General features: G+C 42.6%; 1 protein-coding gene across 1 annotated transcript; it reads left to right on the top strand.

The window, feature by feature from the left end:
• Positions 1–3392: 3392 nt before the first annotated feature.
• INSIG1 (insulin induced gene 1) lies at positions 3393–16252 on the top strand. Its single transcript, XM_026680943.2, has 6 exons — positions 3393–3435; positions 6580–6992; positions 8494–8618; positions 10125–10291; positions 11343–11442; positions 13243–16252. Exons 2-6 carry the CDS (start codon positions 6587–6589, stop codon positions 13270–13272), a joined length of 828 nt encoding a protein of 275 aa, XP_026536728.1. The 5' UTR covers positions 3393–3435; positions 6580–6586; the 3' UTR covers positions 13273–16252.
• Positions 16253–23957: the final 7705 nt, after the last annotated feature.

Below are 23957 nucleotides of genomic sequence, written 5' to 3' on the forward strand. Positions count from 1 at the left end.
GGAAGAAACGCATTTAACAAACCTGGCTGTGGGGGGAAGAAACGCATTTAACAAACCTGGGTGTGGGGGGAAGAAACGCATTTAACAAACCTGGGTGTGGGGGGAAGAAACGATTAACAAACCTGGCTGTGGGGGGGAAGAAACGCATTTAACAAACCTGGCTGTGGGGGGAAGAAACGCATTTAACAAACCTGGCTGTGGGGGAAGAAACGCATTTAACAAACCTGGGTGTGGGGGGGAAGAAACGCATTTAACAAACCTGGGTGTGGGGGAAGAAACGATTTAACAAACCTGGCTGTGGGGGGAAGAAACGCATTTAACAAACCTGGCTGGGGGAAGAAACGATTTAACAAACCTGGCTGTGTGGGGGGAAGAAACGCATTTAACAAACCTGGCTGTGGGGGGAAGAAACGATTTAACAAACCTGGCTGTGGGGGGAAGAAACGCATTTAACAAACCTGGCTGTGAGGGGGGGAAGAAACGCATTTAACAAACCTGGCTGTGGAGGGGGGAAGAAACGCATTTAACAAACCTGGCTGTGGGGGGAAGAAACGCATTTAACAAACCTGGCTGTGGGGGGAGAAACGCATTTAACAAACCTGGCTGTGGGGGGAGAAACGCATTTAACAAACCTGGCTGTGGTGGGGGAAGAAACGCATTTAACAAACCTGGCTGTGGGGGGAGAAACGCATTTAACAAACCTGGCTGTGGGGGGAGAAACGCATTTAACAAACCTGGCTGTGGGGGGAGAAACGCATTTAACAAACCTGGCTGTGGGGGGAAGAAACGCATTTAACAAACCTGGCTGTGGGGGAAGAAACGCATTTAACAAATCTGGCTGGGGGGAAGAAACGCATTTAACAAACCTGGCTGTGGGGGGGGAGAAACGCATTTAACAAACCTGGCTGTGGGAGTGGGGGAAGAAACGCATTTAACAAACCTGGCTGTGGGGGAAGAAACGCATTTAACAAATCTGGCTGTGGGGGAAGAAACGCATTTAACAAATCTGGCTGGGGGAGGGAAGAAACGCATTTAACAAACCTGGCTGTGGGGGGAGAAACGCATTTAACAAACCTGGCTGGGGGAAGAAACGCATTTAACAAACCTGGCTGTGTGGGGGAAGAAACGCATTTAACAAACCTGGCTGTGGGGGGAGAAACGCATTTAACAAACCTGGCTGGGGGAAGAAACGCATTTAACAAACCTGGCTGTGTGGGGGAAGAAACGCATTTAACAAACCTGGCTGTGGGGGAAGAAACGCATTTAACAAACCTGGCTGTGGGGGAAGAAACGCATTTAACAAACCTGGCTGTGTGGGGGGAAGAAACGCATTTAACAAACCTGGCTGTGGGGGGAGAAACGCATTTAACAAACCTGGCTGTGTGGGGGGAAGAAACGCATTTAACAAACCTGGCTGTGGGGGGAAGAAACGCATTTAACAAACCTGGCTGTGGGGGGAAGAAACGCATTTAACAAACCTGGCTGTGGGGGGGAAGAAACGCATTTAACAAACCTGGCTGTGGGGGGAAAGAAACCCATTTAACAAACCTGGCTGTGGGGGGAAAGAAACCCATTTAACAAACCTGGCTGTGGGGGGAAGAAACGCATTTAACAAACCTGGCTGTGGGGGAGAAACGCATTTAACAAACCTGGCTGTGGGGGGAAGAAACGCATTTAACAAACCTGGCTGTGGGGGGAAGAAACGCATTTAACAAACCTGGCTGTGGGGGGAGAAACGCATTTAACAAACCTGGCTGTGTGGGGGGAAGAAACGCATTTAACAAACCTGGCTGTGGGGGGAAGAAACAGCATTTAACAAACCTGGCTGTGGGGGGAAGAAACGCATTTAACAAACCTGGCTGTGGGGGGAAGAAACGCATTTAACAAACCTGGCTGTGGGGGGAAAGAAACCCATTTAACAAACCTGGCTGTGGGGGGGAAAGAAACCCATTTAACAAACCTGGCTGTGGGGGGAAGAAACGCATTTAACAAACCTGGCTGTGGGGGGAGAAACGCATTTAACAAACCTGGCTGTGGGGGGAAGAAACGCATTTAACAAATCTGGCTGGGGAGGGGAAAGAAACGCATTTAACAAACCTGGCTGTGGGGGGAAGAAACGCATTTAACAAACCTGGCTGTGGGGGGAAAGAAACGCATTTAACAAACCTGGCTGTGGGGGGAAGAAACGCATTTAACAAACCTGGCTGTGGGGGGAAGAAACGCATTTAACAAACCTGGGGGGGAAAGAAACGCATTTAACAAACCTGGGTGGGGGAAAGAAACGCATTTAACAAACCTGGGTGGGGGGAAAGAAACGCATTTAACAAACCTGAGTGGGGGGAAGAAACGCATTTAACAAACCTGGGTGGGGGGAAAGAAACGCATTTAACAAACCTGGGTGGGGGAAAGAAACGCATTTAACAAACCTGAGTGTGGGGGAAAAGAAACGCATTTAACAAACCTGAGTGTGGGGGAAAAGAAACGCATTTAACAAACCTGAGTGTGGGGGAAAAGAAACGCATTTAACAAACCTGAGTGTGGGGAAAAGAAACGCATTTAACAAACCTGGAGTGTGGGGGAAAAGAAACGCATTTAACAAACCTGAGTGTGGGGGAAAAGAAACGCATTTAACAAACCTGAGTGTGTGTGGGGGGAAGAAACGCATTTAACAAACGTCCCACTGAACAAGAGAGGTTTTAGGCTCCCTTGTGGTCGAGGACTACCAGTAACCCTCAATGCTCTCCCATCCAGGATGGGAGTTGTGATACAAAGGTGGTTAAAAAAAGTGGGAGGGCAGGAAAAGCAGCACCTCTTTCTGGAGCGCCCTCTCACCTGTCCTACCTCGCGGGGCTCTCGCAGCCACCAACTGTGCACACAGCAGCGGCGACGTGACTAGGAGGAGCCAACGCCAAAAGAGGGAGGGAGGGGAGGGCGGGCGCGTGCAACGCCGTCCGAGTTCCCGGGGGAAGAGCCGGACTGTATGAGGAAAGGCATGCGGACACCCCCTACGTGGGCCCCTCTTAAGGGCGCCACCACAACATCCCTCCTCCCCTCCCCCGCTAGAATTGGGACGTTCCTTCCTGCCACGCGCTTTCTCTCCCCCCGACACTCCTCCCTTGCCATTGCTTTTGCTGGCTCCTCTCCTTCCCGCCCTGTCAGTTGAGGGAAGAGCGGGTGGTGTGTCCTCACGTCATATGGCCCGCCTGACTGCCATTGGCTGGCGGGCCTCACCAGACTGCAATGCTGTTCCCGGGACTGCTCGGCAGCTCCGCCTCCTGTCCCTCCCACTCCGCCGCGTCAGCTTCAGCAGCAGCGGCGGCCCCACGGGAGGGGCGGAGGCGCGCCGCACGAAGAGGCTCGCGCCTTTATAAGCCGGCAGGGCGCGTGTGCGTGAGGGACTGATTGAGAGGGACGGCGTTGCCCGAGTCCAAGCAGGTAAGGGCAGGGGGAAGGTTGGGGAGGGGGAGATTGTGTGTGCGTGTGTGTGAGAGAGAGATAGACTGAGTGAGTGAGTGAGTGTGAAAGCCCCCCATCTCAACGATACCTGCTTCGGTTAAGGCGGTCAGTTAGCGGTCACCTGAGACTCCACAGTTGGAGGCAGTCTACCTGAGGTTACTGGGCTGAGAGGGAAACTGGGTGGTCCCCGCGCTCTACCTGGTGGGTTTTGGAGCCCCTCGCCCTCCGATCTGCTAAGGGGGGAGGAAAGGGCGGCAGCTCTGGCTTTTCTAGCCTTTTGCAGCAAATCCGCCGCCTCCAACTGGGCGCCCACCCGATGCACCCTCCAGAAGAGGGATGTTGTCTTCTGATTGACCAACGGTTTGGGGTGTATGGGGAGGGGGGACTTAATTTGTAAAAATAAAATCCAGTTGGCCTTTACTAGGGGTGGGGACAGATGGACCGTTGGTTAGTGGTTGTTTGTAAATGCTTTCTGCTTTTATATCATACACACGCTGCAATAAGTTAAGCACATCATGTCCTAGCACCATGCGTGGTGAAGCACCTGGGGTCATATTCTCAATGATTGCAGGCAGCAGTGGCAAGGCTTAGTAGCTAGGAGCCTTGGGGATCAAGAAAAATTATATGAGAAGCTTTAAGTTTCCTTCAAACCTTGGCAGTTAAAATGCTGGAGGGAGAAGAAGAGGCCAATTTGTAAGTCTCTGGCTGCACCTAAAGTAGAAAACGTAAGCAGTCCTGTGAGTCAAGCTTCACTTCTTGTTACTTCTTGTGATTTTGTGTCATATATTTTTTTCCTGCCAAGGATATGGAAAGGGCTTGCCATTGTCTTCCAGAATATTTATTCAGTTTCCCAAGCTGGCCTTCTGTTTCTCCTGGTGGTTTCCCAGCCAGCTATGAAGACTTGACCCTGCTTAGCTTTGAAGTTTGAAGTCACAGTGCTTAGGCTGGTGAAGTCTTGAGAAAGCACAGCTGGTCTGAGTGGGAGGGAGACTTATTCTACTCCTCCCTGTTATCTTACTGGAGAATATGGTGAAAGTTAGATATCAGGCTGGTAGTTCTGTCCCCTACAGCAGAAGGGGTTTTGTTACCAGATAAAGTAGCCTTCACTTAGATCTCCCAAGAGGCAGTCTTTTTCCTACAATATTGGCATTCTTGTAGCACCAAATAGACAAAACTAGTCTGGCATCTTATAACAGTTTGCCCTATTTTGGAGAGGAAAAAGGGCAGTTCAATAACCTACATAAAGTGAGAATGTTTCGACTATAGGATCTATCTGTTTGAAAATTGAGGCTTTTGAAAAGAAACTATACAACCATTTGTCCAGAATGGTATAGTCAGTGTCCACTACTTGAGCTTGGACTAGAAGACCTCAAAGGTTGCTTCCAACGCTATTATTCTCTATTCTGTTATTTAAACCTGCCATGTCACTGGTATTGGGGCAATTTAATGCTGCATTTCATACTGGGTTAAGCTTGAAGGGTCTATACCAGCGTGTCCAACCTTGGCAGCTTTAAGACTTGTGGACCTCAACTCCCAGAATTCCCCAGCCAGCATTCTTGGCTAAGGAATTCTGGGAGTTTAAATCCACAATTCTTAAAGTTGCCAAATTTGGAGACCTCTGGTCTATACATAGAAAAATCAGAATTGTGCATGCATTTCATAGAAATTAAATTCTGAAGAAGCAGGACAGAAAGAATCTAGAGAGTTTTGAATTTTGGTATTGGAGAAGAGTGCTGAGACAACCATGGGCAGCCAAGGAAATAAATGTTGACTGTAAAATAAATTGTCCAGAATACTCAAGGCAAAAATGTCCAGGGGTCAAATTATGTTTTGTGCACATAATGTGAAGTTCCAGCTTACTCAAGAAATCTGCAATTCTGGGAAAGATGGAAGGAAAGAGAAGAGGGCAATTAGTAACAAGGTAGATGAGTGCACTGGTGTTCCTGTAGAAGATTTACTTGATGTAGTCATCCATTTGTTGGCCTTTAATCAAAAGTTTAAAGGACTATGTTTTATTCCTAGAAAATTCTTACTGCTTTAACATCGTGGTATATACACTTTATTCTGGTGTTTGGAATTCTAGATAAAACTCTTCTGTAGAATCTGTGTAATTAGATACTCCTTGAAGCAGTGTGAATATTTAAACTGGTAATGGTTTTATCTTGTGGTTGTTCTAAAAGTTCAAAGCAAGTTCTCTTATGAGAACTTATCTCTTATGAGATAAGGAAGTCAAGTGACTTTATAAATATGCTTGGCTAAGTAGCAATTTAATTGAGCTTTTAGATCTCTAGCCAGGTAATAAGACACAGAACTACTGCCTCAGTTTCACTGTAAGGTATTTCACATCCTTAATTCTTACAACAATATAATTAGGTAGGCCAAGATCTAAGATGGAGAGGGCTTTTTAAAATTAAAGGTGAGAAAATTCCTTAAGGTCATTTTCTTTGGTTCCATATTAATACTTCATGGGAATAACAGCATAAAGGAAGGGAATCTAGTTCAACCCTCTGCTCAAGCAGGAGACCTATACCATTCCAGACAGGTAGTTGTCCAGTCTCTTAAAATCCTCCAGGATGCAGCCCCCACAACTTTTGGAGGCAAGCCATTCCACTGATTAATTGTTCTGTTAGGAAATTTCTCCTTAGTTCTAAGTTGCTTTTCTCCTTGATTAGTTTCCACCCATTGCTTCTTGTCCTGCTTTCAGGTGCTTTGGAGAACAGGTTGACATCCTCATCTTTGTAGCTCTTCAAACATTAGAATACTGCTATCACGTCACCACTAGTCCTTTTCATTAAACTAGACATACCCAATTCCAGCAACCATTCTTTGTTTTAGCCTCCAGTCCCCTAATCATTTTTGTTGCTGTCTGCACACTTTCTAAGGTCTCAACATCTTTTTCACATTGTGGCGACTGTGTAATACAATATTCCACCTGTGGTCTTAACCAAGGCATTATAAAGCGCTATTGAATTCCATATTATAATATGGAATTTTATCAGGCTTTGGATTAACTAGAGAAGTATAAGAACTTTTTGTAGAGATAAAAGCATAATAGCGCATAACCAACCTATTGAAAGCTTTCTGAGTATTCTGTACTCTATAAGGCCTTCATGTCTCTTTCAGAAACCTGATGGAGAAACCTGTACCTCAACCTGAGAATCATACCTGGAGTTGCTCCTGTACAGCCAGGGGAAGATACAAGGATCACCTAGGTGGAAGTGCAACAGGGCTAGCAGCCAAAGTGGGTGAAATGCTAACCTCATCTGTTTCCAGTTCTCCCCTGACCTTAGTGGGTCATGCAGCACGTCACCCAAGCAGCCCAAACAGAGGCAGTGTCCCTGGTGGCAGCAGCAGCTTGAACTTGAGCAGAGACTTACTGCAGCGCAGCCTGGTGCTTTTTGCTGTGGGCACTTTCCTTGCCCTGGTGCTAAACTTACTGCAGATTCAGAGGAATGTAACCCTGTTCCCTGAGGAAGTCATCTCTACAATCTTCTCTTCTGCCTGGTGGGTGCCCCCTTGCTGTGGGACAGCAGCAGGTAAGCGGGAAGCTTTTTAAAGAAGGTGAGGGGGTTTCCAATTATTGTGGCTCTGAGCTGGGTTGGAGGATGTTAGTTCATTGCTCAGAGTGGTGTGTGCTATTTTCTTGTTTATTTACTTTGAAAGTATTTTCCTCATTATTTAACCAAACAGGTGCCTAGAGTGGCATTTAGGAGCTTGTATATATTGATATTTGATAGGACTGTATTTGACCTCACAAGGAGAACACGGATTAAGATGTAAGAAAACAACACCTTTAGCAGCAGAGTGTGTTTCCTCCTTCCTTCTAAAGGCTTTGTGAGTTTGGCGTTATTTTTCACTCTGGAAAGCGAAAGAGTTTCCTCTAGCTATTATTGCTTGGCAAGTTTTTAACCCAGGAGCTGGCATGATTCATCATCACTCTTGGCCATATAATTGGCTTGCTGTGGAAACTGGTGAGTCGCGTGCTCCGCTTCCTATTGGTTCGCAGTCTGAACATGCCACATACTCAATCAAAAACAAGGAAGTCACATGTTGTGACAGAAGAGAGGAACTGAGACTGGCTTAGTGCCTATTTTAAGAGCAGTTTTAGTTCCTAGCAAGATGCTCATAGAAAATGACCCCCTTTTTATTGCAAAGTACAAATAAAAATTCAAAATTGAATTACTATAATTCCTTTTCAATTAAGTAAGTTAGTCCCTTTTGATGATTATTCCAAAATTATTCTCAGGCATTGGGTTTCAAATCATGGTATTTAACAGAGCTGCTGTTGGCAGATTGCACATAGCTTTGGCTCCAGAGCCATTTATGACATCAAGACTTAAAATCTCTCTGCAAGTCAAGATGAGAAAAAGAAACTCACTTTTATTTCATGAAATTGGTGGATTTTTTTTACCACCTATAAACGGTAAAATAAATCAGGCAAAAGAAAGCATAGGCATGTTAAGTTTCATTGAACTTAACATAGTTGGCATGGAGATGTCCAGGGCATTGCCACTTAATCCTTGTGCTGATCTGAAAAATAGTTGGCATGATTTTTCCATGGGGAAAAGTGTATTTCTATATTTTATAGTAGCTTAAAGAGATTTTCTCATAAGTTACTATTGAATATAGTAACTGTTTGTAAAAGTAATTGTTGATTGTTTCAGAGGCAGACTACTTCAGTGTTAAACTAATCTGGCTTCCCTCATTTTTTTTAATTGTCACCCTCCCCCCCACCCAAAAAAAAAAAATCATAAATGGTGATCATGAGCCTGGGATGCTGCATCTGTCATAAAGACTTGTTGGTTTCCAAATGCCCAATTTTGATCATGTAACCGTGGAGGTTCTGCAATATCATAAGTACAAAGACTCATAATTTCAAACAATTGTTAAGTGAATGGTCATATGTTGAAGACTACTTGTACTCTTCAGTACCTCAGAAAATGAAAACTAGGCTTTGCTGGTTGCTGGGGAGAGGAAAATGAATGGTTAACAGAACAACTGATTTCAACATCTCTTCTATTACTTTTTCTTTTACAGCTGTTATTGGCCTGCTGTATCCCTGCATTGACAGCCATCTTGGTGAGCCTCACAAATTCAAACGAGAATGGGCAAGCGTAATGCGATGTATTGCTGTCTTCGTTGGCATTAACCATGCAAGTGCTGTATCCTTGAGAGAGAGAAAAGGCTTAATATTGCCTAGCATTTTTCCCATCATTACTGGATCAGCTTCAATTGATTTGAGTAATTATGTTTCACAAATCAGTGCCCATGCTATCTATACTTTACAACAGAGTTTCTCAACCTTGGAACTGTCTGACTTCATATCTCCCAGAATTCCCCAGCCAGAATTTGTGAGTTGAAGCCCATATATTTTAAAATTCCTGAAGTTGGGAAACTTTGCTCTAAAGTCTCTGCTTAAAGTTTATTGTTTCTCTTTCAGTTTTCTCCTGAACAAAACTAAAGCTACCGGAGCTGGCAAAAAACCCCACACCCTTATTTATATTCTACCTGTATGTCTATGGCTGTGCCAAAGATGATTTTTCAAGAGGCAACTGAACTTTCTGGTTTTTCTTTGAGGATGTTTTGAAGCTTCTTGGATGAAAAACCAGAAAGTCTCAGTTGCTTCTTGAAAAAGCACCTTTGGGACATTCTACCTGTATTATTTTTATAAATAATCCAAGGCAGTGTATATACACTTTTTCTTCTTCATACTTTCCCCTAACAACAATCCTGTGAAGTGAGTTGGGCTGAGAGAGAGGGCTTGGTCCAGAATCACCCAGCTGACTTTAAGGCAGGATTAAAGTCACTCAGCCACTTTTCATGGCTTAGGCGGGACTAGAATTCACAGACTCCTGGTTTCTAGCCTGGTACCATAACCATCTGGCATGAGGGCTTGCTTGATTCCATTCTACTGTCAGCAGAGACCATGATCTGAAGGATTTTTATATTCCCTTTCTGGCTTCCAAAGACTTAGTCACACTTTTATCTAATATCTACACTATGCCAACAAACTTAAATAACAAAGTGAGACACTCCCATCTCTATATCTTCACTTGCAGAACATGGGGGAATTGCTTAGGTATTGTGAAGAAAAATTTATTGGAAATGTAGCAAATTGTGAGGACAGGAATTATTTCTTTTACACTCATTTAAAAAAAGGTACACCTATAATTCTTTTAAAGTGTCACTTTACAGAATTGGAGATTTATTTAACAATCTATTATCCTCCAGCAGCATTAATACAAGACATTGTTTTAAGATAAATGTGGCAGTTCCGTCTGCCTAATTGTGAAAATAATTAATTTGTTTTTCTTTGCTGTGTTATAACTTCTCCCTCAGGATATGCTTTACATTTTATTTCATGAAATTTAAAGAGGACTTAGAAAATAAAAGATTGCCCCCTGCAGGTTGAGATACTCAGCTGAAAATAGGAATCGAGATTTGCAAGAAAATGATCTCTCAAATATACTCTTCCTACTTCTTGTACACTCTATAAACTGATTTCTGCATGTGCATGTTATGGATAAGACATAAAAATATTGGTAGGAAAGGTAAAGAAGCTATCGAAAATGAAAAGGAGAAAAAGGTGGGATACCTGGATAGATGTTAAGAGTTGTGTGGAGCAAGAAATTTGCCAGACTATAAAATTTCCTTAGCTTCCTTCTTAGAAATTGGATTTTGCAAACAACATCCAGCTTTCCCTGACCCTTGCAGCTTTGTCGCTGGGCCTCTGGTGGACATTTGATCGTTCAAGAAGTGGTCTTGGTCTTGGGATTACAATTGCTTTTGTAGCTACTCTAATCACACAGTTTCTGGTCTATAATGGAGTTTATCAGTAAGTATACCTTGCATTCCCTTCTTTCCAATTGTTCAATTTATTTTTAAAAGGCATGAATTATGCCTGCACTTGTTTTAGTTTACTATAGTTCTTTATTGATTATTAGTTTTATCATATGCATTAATTTTTTTGAATTCAGGGAAGCTTGCTGCTACTCCTATCTTGTCTACACCCCGTGAGACGGATGGCCCTAAAAGAGATTTACTAGCCCTGGGGAAAACTAAAGCTTATGGTGTCTAAGTTTCTAGTCCAGTACTTTAATTACTACATCAAACTAGCCCTTCAAATATTGATGGCTATTTTGTTAAAGAAGGAAATGTCATTCCTAACTTTATAATACAGCTTAGTTTCTACATGCACAATTAGTATTTACCTGTGTAATATGGGCAAATAGTTTTAGATTTGGTAATATCCAGTTAAGACTGGAACTAGGCACAAAGAGAGTATTTTTCCCTCTTGTACCTTTGCCTAAAACCAGCCTTTCATTAAAGCATTTGCCAAGAGTTATAGGCCCTGTGAAGTTGCAGACCAGCAAGTAAATGAGAAAGTATTGAGCAACTGTTATGTTTCTTTTCTCTACTGTGTGTTTAAGCCAAAGATTACATTAGAGGAGGCCTGTGTTACTTTTAACCAGTTAGTAATTTCAATGGACTTATTTACAAAGCTACATCATAATTTTTCTTATTTTTTTTTTTTAAAAGTTCTTCCCTTTCCTAGGCCAAGGGGATACATTCAAAGCATTCTCTATAAATATGCATGTTTGTATTTATTTTTTTATTTATTAAATTTATATGCTGCCTGTCTCATTATACAGAATAACTCCAGGCAACTTACAGTGGCATAAAAATGTAAATATAAAAGTTAACACATTAACAATTTTAAATATATCTGTATGCATATTTGGTACTTCTAATAAGATATGAAAATCTTGAATTCCTTATGCTTTCCCGCATATTTCCAGCAGAGCAAAATGCCCAGATCAATTTTGATTAGATGCTAAAACTACAAATAATCCTCCATTTCTCCCTCTCCCCGCACTTTCCTTTAGGTATACATCTCCAGATTTCCTTTATATCCGGTCTTGGCTACCTTGTATATTTTTCTCAGGAGGTGTGACTGTAGGAAACATAGGACGGCAACTTGCTATGGTAATTATATATCTCTGCTGGGTTTTTAAAATGAAAAATGCTTCTTCAGCTGAAAACATAATTATTAGCTATGGATGCCTGTTCATAAATGACAGGTATTCTAAAGCAGTGTAAACATGTATCCACCTAGGCAATCTGCAGACATGTTTATTGCTAAGTCCTTATGTTTTTTTCAATAAACGTAACTGTAGTAAGACAGAAAATGCCCAACTTGTAATTTGAAATGGCTATGGCATTCAATCTCAGGAAATGTCTTGGAAAACTTGCTCCTTCTGTGTAAGGATTTATTTTATTAAGAATGTATGGCCTCAACCTTAAGTACCTTGGTTCTTCTGTCTACAACTGGCATAACAGATGCGCAGAGTAACAGAGAATCCTTGTCTGGGGTTCAAGATAGTTCTGCCAGCAGCCTTGTCAATGAAGAGACTTTAGATAAATAAAATGTATTCGAAAAACAGGTTGGAAAAAAAGGTTTTTTTCTAAACATCTCACCCATCCAAGTAGGCAAGCTTAATGACAGCTTCCAGATATTAGGCTTACTACATTTATTTGCTGACTGGAAGTCTCTTATGAACTTTTTGCATAAAAATGAAAGAAACTTGTGGTGTGTAGATTTGATAATTAAATATGATAGTTTATAGAAAGAAGAGTAATGTGTAACTTTAAACAGGCAGGTTAAAACATGTGTATAAGTGCAGATGTGAAAAATATCAGAAGCCTTTTTCCTTTCTATTTTTCTTCAACATTTTTCCCTTGTGCTTTTTCCTTGATTCCTTTCTTTTTCTTCTTTCTTCCTTAGTTTATATTAGTTTGTGTCCATTTTTAATCATCTTGCTTTTCTCACTGGAGAAGGAGTATCATTTGTTTTTATTTATTACTTATTAAATTGATTTATATAAATGCTCACGCAAGATGACTCTGTACAGCATTAAAAATCAACAATATAAAAACTGCAGAATCTCAGAATTCAGAAACAATCAAGCAGGTTGTATAATTGTTCTTGTCATCGCCACACCTCCCCGTGGCAATGACAAGAACAATTATACAATCTTCTTGATTATTTCTGAATCAATCTGGGGTCCCCAGGCTCACTGACCGAATCACATCTTCAGGGCCTTCCAGAAAAAGTAGCAAGGATAGAGCCGATCTGATTTCCAAGGTGAAAATATTCCAAAGGGAAGGGAGCCATCACAGTGAAGCCCCTTCTTCTAGATCCCTTCAGATATACTCCTTAAAAGACCCACAACCTTCCCTGTCTGGTTGGCCAGGTAGATGTAATTGGGGAGAAGTGGTCCTTCAAATATGCTGGCCCCACGCCATGTAGGGCTTGGTGGCATTTCCATCTGTTATGCTGTCTGGAGCAGAAAGGTCCTATAATATCCTCCCTTAATCATGCTTATCCTGGGATCCAAGTCTCATTTGACCTATAGTCTGATGTGCCCAGTTTCGACCTTTGATCTAGTTTCCAGAAACAGAGTAGTTACCATTGGGCGGTGCCTGGAAGCAAAAAGATGCTTCTTTGGATTACAGCACTTAAGTTGCAGGCCTGCTCATCTCCCTCCCTCTACTTGCTTTTTAAATGGTAATTATTTCAATGATTACAAAATTCTTATCTTTGTTTCATGAAAGGAGTCACCTGAAAGGTGTTCCTGGCTGATAGATCAGATTATTCTCTAGAGTTTCACTAATATAATTTTGAAATCTAAGCTTTTACACACCTTCCCTAATTTCAAAGAAGACAGATTTCAATGGAATTTTTTTTTTAAAAAAAAGTACAGTAACTTTTGGCTTTATCCACAGGGTATTCCTGAGAAGCCTCACAGTGATTAAATAACCGGATCTGACCTGTATTTGTGAAAGCAGAATAAGGATCAGTTCAAGCTAGGATTTTTCGTCTTGAATTACCAGCATGAGCTCCCTAAATCTGGGAAGAAATGAACTCACCATAAAGTGGCCAAGAGGTTACCTTGATTTATTTCTGAGAAGTTTCTGGGTTTGACTGTTCGGTGGAAAATGTTCAGCACAGACTTTTCATGCACAATAAGCTGAATCTTAATGGCTGTTCTTCGAAGTCCTTGAAACAGCTGCCATTTTCAAAGCCTTGAAGCAAATCTTAATTCTACCCATGCCCAAAGACAATTGCTTGGTATGGCATGGTGAGGTAGTAGAATAGTATTTCTCCAAGTATCGTTCATCCTGTGGTTGCCTTTAAGGGACCTGAATGAAAGAACCATTGTTGTATAAAGGAATAAGGGCCCAGGTCTTAGAGAAAAGGCTTGTGTGGACCCTCCTATTGTAAAAGGGCTAGCACAGGAATATTACATTGATTTATGTCTTAAGCACCTGGCTTCTTGAGGTGGGGAGAAAATCATCTTGAAAACCAACAATTTGTTAGCTGCTCAGCTGTTTTACAGCTCCCTATATCACTTCTCTTGGAAACACACAGCCAACATTTATATTTTTCCAAGAGATAGCCTACTTGGGTCTCTAAGCAGGATGGATTTAGATGGGTTCTTACCGACTTCACCAATAAGTGTGTCTTCATTATGCTCTACCATGAAGAGGATATTTTTCTGGGATACTTGTTAAAATCTCTGGGAATCTGGCAGGTTTCACAGCAGAAACAGGACTTGACATGAAAAGAACGGGAAAGTTAATAGTGTTAGTTAAAGTCTCTTGTTAAATGATCTCTTGTCTGAATTTCTGAAGAGATCACTTTGTGTTCTTGATTTTGCAAATTTGCAGAACTTGCAATCTGTGATTGCTTTATAAGGAAGAGTGCTAATGTCACTGCATTAAATATCTGGTGTACTCAACTAGTTCCAGGGTGAGCACAATAGTTAGTTCAATACTATAAGTCACCACTGACCTAATGAGCGGGTGTTAAGTTTCAAAATTTAAAGTGCAATGTACAGCTGAAAGGAATCTGAGCCTTGTAGTATCCTCTTTAATATCTCCAGCAAACAATATTAAAGAGAAAAAGTTTTGAACTTATTTAATGCTTCATGAAAGCAAACATCAGCAATAATCTAACTAGAGTTGTTAGTTTGCATCCTTTACTAAACTCTTGAGAAATACTCCATTCCTGTGGCTCTAATAACAAAACAGAGCTCATGCTGCATTATCATTCAACTTTAGGGACTTTTGCTTCCAGCCTCATTCAACTTCCAGTCCAATCAGAAGGTTTATGTTTTAGATCAAGGGGAGGAAGTTGGGGAGCTCCAGATAATTAAACCATTTCCCATCGTCTTTAATCAGGCTGCCTGGTGCAGATGAGAACTGAGTCCAAAACACCTGCGGAGTTACTAGTTTCCCTATGAGTTTTACTTAAGCTAAAAAATCTTCTCCAGGTTTTGTCCCAAAACAGCATTTTTAAAAACTGGATTCTTTTCCAACTTTATTTCCTGATCTTCCACACTGAACGGCTGTTTGGGAGATGGGAACATAGAATCCTCCAAGGGTGCATCTGTGGGTTAGGAGATTCACCTACAATAACATTGGGAGAAGGCTTAGGCTCCCTTCTTCTTAAACTAACCAGTTTGTGGTGAATGGGACAGCAAAATCATTCGCTTGCGGAAGCTGACTTTGCCTGATACTGTCACTTTCCAGAATTCTATATTCTTTTGCCTTCCTGAGGACATTAAACCTGAGATGTCAGTGTAGATTTTCTGTTTGAAGTAGCAATTAAATTCAGGTGCTGGAAAAAGCCTGCCAAAAAAGGGAAGGCTGTTTTTCTAAATTCTAGAATTATTGTCTTATTTTGGGAAGAGTTTTGAGACTCCCATTGTTCTCAGAGTACATCCACTCAACACGTTAATGCAAGGGAGAAGGATACTAATAATTTCAGAATAGTTTCTCCTGTAGCTCAGAAGTCTCCAAACCTGGCAACTTGAAGACCTGTGGATTTCAACTTCCAGAACTCCTCAGTCAGCCATGCTCCACATGTCTTAAAGTTGGTAAGTTTGGAGACCCCCTGCTCCTTAAAAAGGATAGAGAATTCAGAGGCTATATAAGTGGATGAGGATAGTTACAATCCCCCCCACTTTGGTTTGACTAGATTATTGGAATATTTGAATTCTAGTGGATCACTTCCAAAGTGAATTTTTGAATTGCTCACCTCAGCATCAAACTTGTTTGGAAAGCATATTAAGTCTTAAATCAGTTTTTTTTTGTGTTTTTTCTTAAAGTGGCAGTTTTTTTAAAAAAAAGCTTCAAGCACTATAGAATACATGATTTATTCTGAAGAGGTTACATTGAAATCTGTGGTATTTTTGAATAGTAAATTATAGGCTGCAGCTTTAAAGCCGGGCTTTCATTTTCCACTTTTTCTTTAAAGTGTATTGATTCACTTCTTACATAATCCTGTTTAAATGGTATTATCTGAGTATGCCTCTGTAACATGTATGTGCAAGATGAAAGCCACTATATCCTCTAAATTTGATTTTGAGGTTGCACAAGGGGAAATAACTACCTTTCTATAATATCTTACTACCAGATGTAATTAAGAAAATGGACAATTGTATTTGTAAATATGTAATCATGAAATCAGATATTTAATTTGTAAAGTTTATTTGTCAATCTGTGTTTTGAAATGACAGCCAAGTTCAATCTTGCCAATACTTGTAAGTATCTGAACCAAAGTGATCAGAGTTTGTGTTACAAAGAGAAGTGTGTTGGGGGGAAGGGAATTCCAGATAAGAATCCTTTGATTCTCAAACTTGGTAGATTTTTCAACTGTGTGTATGTATGTGCGTGGTTTTTTTCTTTTTTTTTTTTTAATCCATTAAAGGTTTTGACCATTTGGTTCCTGCATTTTGTCAAAAATTATCCTTCCTAGGAGTTATCTAACAAATACAACTGCTGGAAATTTTCTGTGCGAGTGATACTATTTTCTTTAATGTTGCCCCTGGAGTTATTACTTATAAGAGAACTATTGTTCTGCATTGCAGCCTTCTGTAAAACTGTCCAGTAATAATTATTTATAGCCAGCTTCATCATTTTTATAAACATCTCAAGATGGTGAACATATCTAACACTCCTTCCACCTATTATCCCCACAACAATCTTGTGAGGTCAGTTGAGCGAGAGAATGAGTGTGTGGCTCAAAGTCACCCAGCTGGCTTTCATGGCTAAGGCGGGACTAGAATACATCGTCTCCTGGTTTCTAATAATAATATACCCTTATTGTCATTGTACAACCTGTATACAACAAAATTGGTTTAGCCTCTCCTGGTGCAACTCCATAACAGAAATACAATACAACATGAAGAGTATAGAGTATAATCCTTATAACAAGTAATTGGGGGGAGTCTGGCAGCCCATAGGTAGAAGCTGTTTTTAAACCTATTTGTCCGGCTGGCTATACTTTGGTGTCTTCTGCCCAATGGTAAAAGTGAAAAGGGACACTGACCAGAATGGGAATCGTCCCTAAGTATCTTCCTTACTCTGCTGAAGCAACGAGTCCTGGCGATATCATCCAGTGGTGTTAGGGGCAACCAATGATTTCTTGTGCGAAATTAATCACTCCCTGTAGTACCTTCCTGTCCGCAGCTGTTAAACCAGTGTACCACACTGTTATACAGTATGTGAGGACACTTTCTATTGTGGACCAATGGAAAGAAGTCATCAGCCATTGTTCCACCTGATTTTTCCACGGGACTCTAAGAAAATGAGGTCTCTGTTGAGCCTTACTAATCTAGTTTCTAGTCTAGTGCCTTACCCACTAGACCAAACTCGCTATTTTCTAGTCATAAGTTTTCAAATTCCAAATTGAACACTGGGGATAACTGTCTGGGTTATCTCAAAAATCAGAAAGCTGATATATTTTCAGATGAATTTTATTAAAGGCTTTAGTAATAATTACTAAGTTATTAGGCTCACAAAATGGCTAAACTAACATAGGATTTAAATTGGGGCATGAACAGTGAGTTATAGCTCATGGAAAATTTGCTTTTAATAAAAATTTGCTAGTCAGAAAAGATGCTATCGGATTTCCTCTAATTTTTGATTGCAGTAGACTGTCTCAAACTCGCGTCATCACATGACATATCGGGACTTTTTTTCCCTTCGCAAACCCAGGCGTGGACGTGGCCAGTGCGTGACATATCCAGCCTGCGGGCTGGGAGTTTTAACAGCCCTGCAGTAGACTAACACAGGTCTCCTCCCTGAGTTGTTTCAATAGTTTTGGCTGAAGTAAATTATCCTTTGTTTCTAAATACTGATGGTATTTATTATTCCCCGGCTTTTAATGACACAATTGCTTCATTCTCTGAAGTCAGCTAGAAGGATCAAAATTCACTTCTACTTGAAGTAGAACTGATCTAAAAATCTAAGGAACAGAAAAGAAAATAATATTGCTAATATTTAGAAGCTGTGCCCTCATAGTGTTGAAAGCTGAGGGGTACAAAAAGCGAAAGTAAATCAAAAGTAAAGCACCAGAGGAATTCCACTATATTAACCAATGGCAAGAGGATCTAGTAATCCCTTCTCTAAACTAAACCATTTGGCTCTCCTAGACCAGTGATCCCCAACCTTTTTTATGCCGCGGCCCGGTATCCCCAACCTTTTTTATGGCGCGGACCGGTAGGCATAGCTGGGCCGCCATCTTAGTTTTGATGAAAAAGTGCTTCCGGTGAGCTTTCTACCCAGAAAAGCTCACTGGAAGCACTTTTTTCATCAAAACAAGATGGCGGCGCCAGCAAACCAGCGGCCTGGTAGGACTTGTTCCACAGACCGGTGCCGGTCCGCGGACCGGTGATTGGGGACCCTGTCCTAGACCACCCTGTGCCTCTTTGGATCATCATTTCAGAGATATTTCCTTACCTAAACAGAAATAGAATAACCACAGGTTAGGTGCATAAAAAAGCAGAAGGAGTGGGAAGAGCTTCCAACTTTCTGCTGGCTTCCCCATTCAGTTTCTTCATAGCAAGGAAATTTTCCCTCCTTGTCATTCTGTTGTTATCTTCTTTGTTTCCCTCCCTCCCTCGAATTCCCTTTGGCTTCCCCATTTGCTTGTGAGAAGCTTGCCAGGGGGAAAAAAAGTCAGTGGGGAAGCCAGCAGAAAATTGCAAGTCCCAAGGCCAGCAAGGCAGTAAATGGCTGCTGCTGGATGACTGATGAATTGAATGGAAGTGCAGAAATGCAGGTCAGAAATGGTTATGTGACTGCACAAGAAGTGCTGAGTGGGTCAGGAAAGGTGCACAGGGGTACATGGACCACAGAGGGCACTGCAGGTCAAGAAGGGCACATGGGTATTGGAATTTGTGAGAGGTGCTATGGAAGTCAGGGACGACACATGGGTTCACAAATGGAACAAGGATGGTGCTTGGAGATGCTTAATGTGTGAGAGGCACCACATAGCTTAGGAAGAATGTACAGGAGAGAGCAAGTTGAATATGATACATTTCGTGTGCAAGAGGTACAGTGAGGGTCAGGAAAGGGGCATGGGGGTGCTTGAGAGTGTCACATAGAATGGGTAGGAGGCAGTTTGGGTCCAGAAGGATGCATCAGCCATCAGGGCACAGTGGTTAGAATGCAATATTGCAGTTAGACTGCCCACAGCCTAGAGTTTGATTCTGATTTGGCTTAAGATTGACTCAACCTTCCATCCTTCTGAGGTAAGCAAAATGAGGACCCAGATTGTTGGGGGCAATAGGGTGATTCTCAGAGGTGGGATTCAATTTTTTTAACAGCTGGCTCTGTGGGCGTGGTTTAGTTGGCCTGGCTTGGTCATGTGACTGGCTGGGCGTGGCCAACTCAACATCACTCACATTGAGGCAGGCATCTCCTCGCCTGGCCTCATGACTGTGGGGATGCTGCAACAGTCGTAAGTGTGAAAAATGGTCATGTCACTTTTTTCAGTGCCATTGTAACTTTGAATGGTGACTCCACACAAGCAAAGTACCAGCAAAGGAGGGGGAAAAAACTCCAGAGATGTTCCTGAGACAGGAAGTCTAGTCCTGCCAAGAACGGAATAAGGGTTAACGGAGAGGCAGTTTCTGTAAGCAACACCAGAATGTTTCCTTCCTGCCTTCCTTACAGGATTAGGCCAGTAATTTCTTCTAACAACTGGTTCTCTGAACTGCTTAGAATGTTAACAACCGGTTCTAGCAAATAGGTGAGAACTGGTAGAATCCCACCCCTGGTGATTCTGTAAACCACTTAGGGATGTAAAAGCACTGTAGGGTGGTATATGAGTGATGTGTACTATTCCTATGAGAGTAATGGAAGTGTGTGAGAGGTGCTGCAGGATTGAGATGCGACAGGTGCTTGGAGATGCTTTGGAGAGAATTAGAGTTGCCATGCAAATTAGGGACAAAGTATACGGGATGGTGTGGGTGGGGAAGAGTGTGTTTGGGTGTGCAAGAGGTGTTGCATGGGTCAGGGAAGATACTCGGTGTGGATGCTGGGGTGGCATGGGCTTGAAAGGGTGCACAGGGCTCCTTTCCTTTTCCCATCAGGCAAGTAAACAGGTGGAACGGGTGTCAAACTCACGGCGTCACGTGACATATCACAACTTTTTTCCCCTTCACTAATCCGAGCGTGGGTGTGGCCAGCGTGTGACACATCCCGCCCACGGGGCCATGAGTTTGACAGCCCTGAGCTGGAGGAAGGAGTGAGGGATAGCAAAAGCAGTGGAGAAACCTGCAGGAATTTGCAAAACGAGCATCATGATTGCAATAGCAGCTGGGCAAAGCTAACGCAGAGACCAGTTCCCAAAATTTCATTCCCTTGGGACTTGGGGATCTCCAATTTTGGATGCATTCTGCTAGTTAGCCAATGTGAGTTACCTTGGTTCACCCCTTTTGTCCAGTTAAAAGTTACAGGAAAAAGAGTTTTAATAGTATATTGATAACACTATAAGAAGCTTATGATGTTTGTGATATTCAAGACCAACGTGCTGCTTACATAATTATATACAAATAAGGTTTGGGGTCTTTTTCAGCTTGTGCAAATTGGGCAGAACTCAGTTGTAATGCTCTTGTACTTTCTGTTCTACTTGAGATGGAATTGTCTACAGCCAGAAAATCCTTCAGTTTCACTTTAATATCTAGCTAGCAAGAGCCCCCTCTGGTGACAAGTTCAGTCCATGTCCACTGGAAAGAAGCACAAGGAGACGCCTCTCAAAGGTCCCTCGTAGCATTCACTGTAGCATAACTAAACAGACTGGGAACGCAAAGGTCCCCATGTAACCCAGCATCGTATGGGGGGCCCTTGAACCAACCATCACCCCAGCCTCTTAAAATATTATTGTCTTGAATTCCCAACGAAGGCAAAATATAAATGTACCCATAACATTTGACAATGGGTCAAAGTGGAAAGGCTAAGAAGGTATTAAGAGCTGGTGAAGAATGCAGTAATTTTTAGAGGTAGAACCATCCACTGTTGAATCATTCTCCATCCCTGTTGATCAGGGGTTTCAAACTCACATCGTCACAGCAGCATCACATGACATACTCGGCTAAACTGGCATGGGCATGGCTAGCCCGAAACACATCTGGCTCATGGCCCAGGAGTTTGACAGCCCTGATATTGATCATTCCTATTCATACACATACATTTTCTTTCTTTCTTTCTTTCTTTCTTTCTTTCTTTCTTTCTTTCTTTCTTTCTTTCTTTCTTTCTTTCATCTATCTATCTATCTATCTATCCATCCATCCATCCATCCATCCATCCATCCATCCATCCATCCATCCATCCATCTATCTATCTATCTATCTATCTATCTATCTATCTATCTATCTATCTATCTATCTATCTATCTCCATCTATCTATCTCCATCTATATACATACATACATACATACATACATACATACATTATATATACACACACACAATATGCATATATATTAATCACAGTCAATTTAGAATACCTAGTGGTAAAAAGAGTCTTGAGAGTTATCAAGATTGATACTATGTGGTACAAAGCAGTGGTGGGGTTCAATTTTTTTTATTACCAGTTTGGTTGGGTGTGGCTTGGTGGGCGTGGCGTGGCGTGGCTTGGTGGGCATGACAGGGGAAGGATATTGTAAAATCCCCATTCTCTCCCCATCCCACTAACCTGCTTCCTAACTCCATTCTCCTGTGCAAGGCAACCAAAGAAGACCCACCCGATCAGCTGGAACTCAGGAGGCAGGGAAAAGATGGGGGCGGAGCCAGTCAAAGGTGGGATTTGCCGGTTCTCTGAACTACTCAAAATTTCCGCTACCGTTTCTCCAGAACTGGTCAGAACCTGCTGAATACCACCTCTGGTACAAAGCTAGTACAGAATTTAGTTCTGTTTCAGGTACCATGAAGCCCCCTCCCGGAAGGTAACAAGGAACACAGGTCATGGAAAGGATGTGTAGCATCCTAGACCAGTGGCCCCCAACCTTTTTTGTGCCACGGCCCGGTACCGGCATCACAAAATGATCCGCGGCCTGGTACCGGCATCAGCACGCATGACAAAGCAAGGCGAGCCGAACGACCGGCCAGCCAGCCGTCCCCCGCTTCTCCCCGCCAACTTTAACTCCTCCTTTGTACCTTTGTCGATGGGCTTCGCTTCGGGACGGCTTCGGGACGGTCGCTCGACTCGCCTTGCCTTGGGTGCTGAAAGAATCCTCGTGCCTTAGTTTCGTTCGAAGCCCCCCCCACTTCGATGAAACTAAGGCGCGAGGATTTCTTCAGGACCCAAACGCCGCTTTCCAACCGGAAAAGCTCACCCGGAAGCACTTTCTCGTCAAACAAGATGGCGGCGCCCAGCAAACCGGCGGCCCGGTAGGAAATGTTCCACGAACCGGTACCGGTCCGCGGCCCGGTGGTTGGGGACCCCTGTCCTAGACAATACTGCGGATCCTGGTCAAGCAACATTTATATGCTATGTCCTGGACAGAAGGAAGTGAACTTCCAAGAAGCTTTTTTGCCCATCCTCACCACTTCCTACACCACCTTCCTAATAGCTGCACCACCTTCCTAATGCTCCAAACCATACAACTCAACAGAAGGCTTTAAATTGTCCTTCTATAGAAAGAGGTAAGGATAGGGGAAGGAAGATGTGCTCTTCTCATACGACACAGAAAATGCAGGCACTGCTGTGCCCGCTTCACTAATGACTCACTATTGAGTGACCAACATAACCTACTTGTTAGCTGCACACCCAGAAACTTGATGCTAATAACCACCTCCACAGTTGGAATTGTTAAAACACAGAGGTGTATGGCGGTGCCTGACTTTTCTGAAATTGACAATGATCTCTTGTTTTCTCGACGTTTAATCTTTTTAAAAAATTCATAAACATTTTGAATACAGTGTATTGTCAGCGCATATCATTTACAGGGGAAAAAAGAAACAAGAAAAAAAGAAAGAAATAGTAACATATACAGTATACCCAGGGGTGGGATTCTACCAGTTCGCACCTATTTGCTAGAACCAGTTAATATTCTAAGCAGTTCGGAGAACCGGTTGTTAAAAGAAATCACAAGAGGCCAGGCGAGGAGATGCGTGCCTTGATGTGAGTGCTGTTGAGTTGGCCACGCCTAGCCAATAACATGACCACCAAGCCATGCCCACCACCTAAGCCACGCCCACAGAACCGGTTGTTAAAAATTTGAATCCCACCCCGTGTATACCCATGATGGCTATGGCACACATGCCGGAAGTGGCACGCAGAGCCACTTCTACCAGCATGCGAGAGGTTGCCCAGAAGAGCCCCAGTGTGCATGCGCGTGCATGCGCCAGCTGATTGTTGGGTATCTTCCATGCATGTGGGGGGGGGAGATGTGCGCATGGGATATGTGCATGCATGCACAGAGGCATGTGGCATGCAGGGGGTGCATGCAGAGGGTCATGCATGCATGCGCAGGGGAACGGAGAGTCACAAATGCATTGCATCATGGGTGCAGGCACTTTTGGCACGCAACATGGAAAAGGTTAGCCATCACAGATATATACTAATAACAATAGTAATGGTGCAACAGAATAATGTTTCCCTACGTTTAAAACCAGGCTGTTTTTACTACACCAGTTCATTAAACCCACTACCTCCTCCTCATAATTGTCCTCATTATCATCCTGAATAAAGCTGTTGTATTGTGCTGTGTAGTCAGTTTAGAGTTAATGGGATTTGGGATAGTTAGGAATTGTGAGCTGTCCCCTTAAGGGAATGCATCATGGTAAATGTAGTTAAGGTATCCTGGGAAATGTAGTCCATGTCATGTGGTCACATCTGTAATCCTGATTGGTCACTAAATTGACCCTTGTTGGGTTGGAGGAGGCTTCCTCACTCTTGCCTGAAGCCACCATACCATGTAGTCACTTCAATCATCATGGCGTTGAGACTTTATTGTCTTTCTACACCACAATTCAGATATGCAAAGGACTGGACATTAAGAAGAACCCTGTCATAAATGGGAGTTGACAGGATGCCTGATGAACCAATAAAAAAGACTTTGTGTGGATGCTTTGTAGAGTTGATCTGTCTGCTTTATGCTATCCAAATATTAATATGCAGAACATGTATCATCTGCATACTTCACA

The sequence above is a fragment of the Notechis scutatus genome, chromosome Z (genome assembly GCF_049901735.1).
Source record: "Notechis scutatus isolate UNSWTSFEM ecotype Mainland chromosome Z, rNotScu1.2, whole genome shotgun sequence".
Classification (NCBI taxonomy): Eukaryota; Metazoa; Chordata; class Lepidosauria; order Squamata; family Elapidae; genus Notechis; species Notechis scutatus.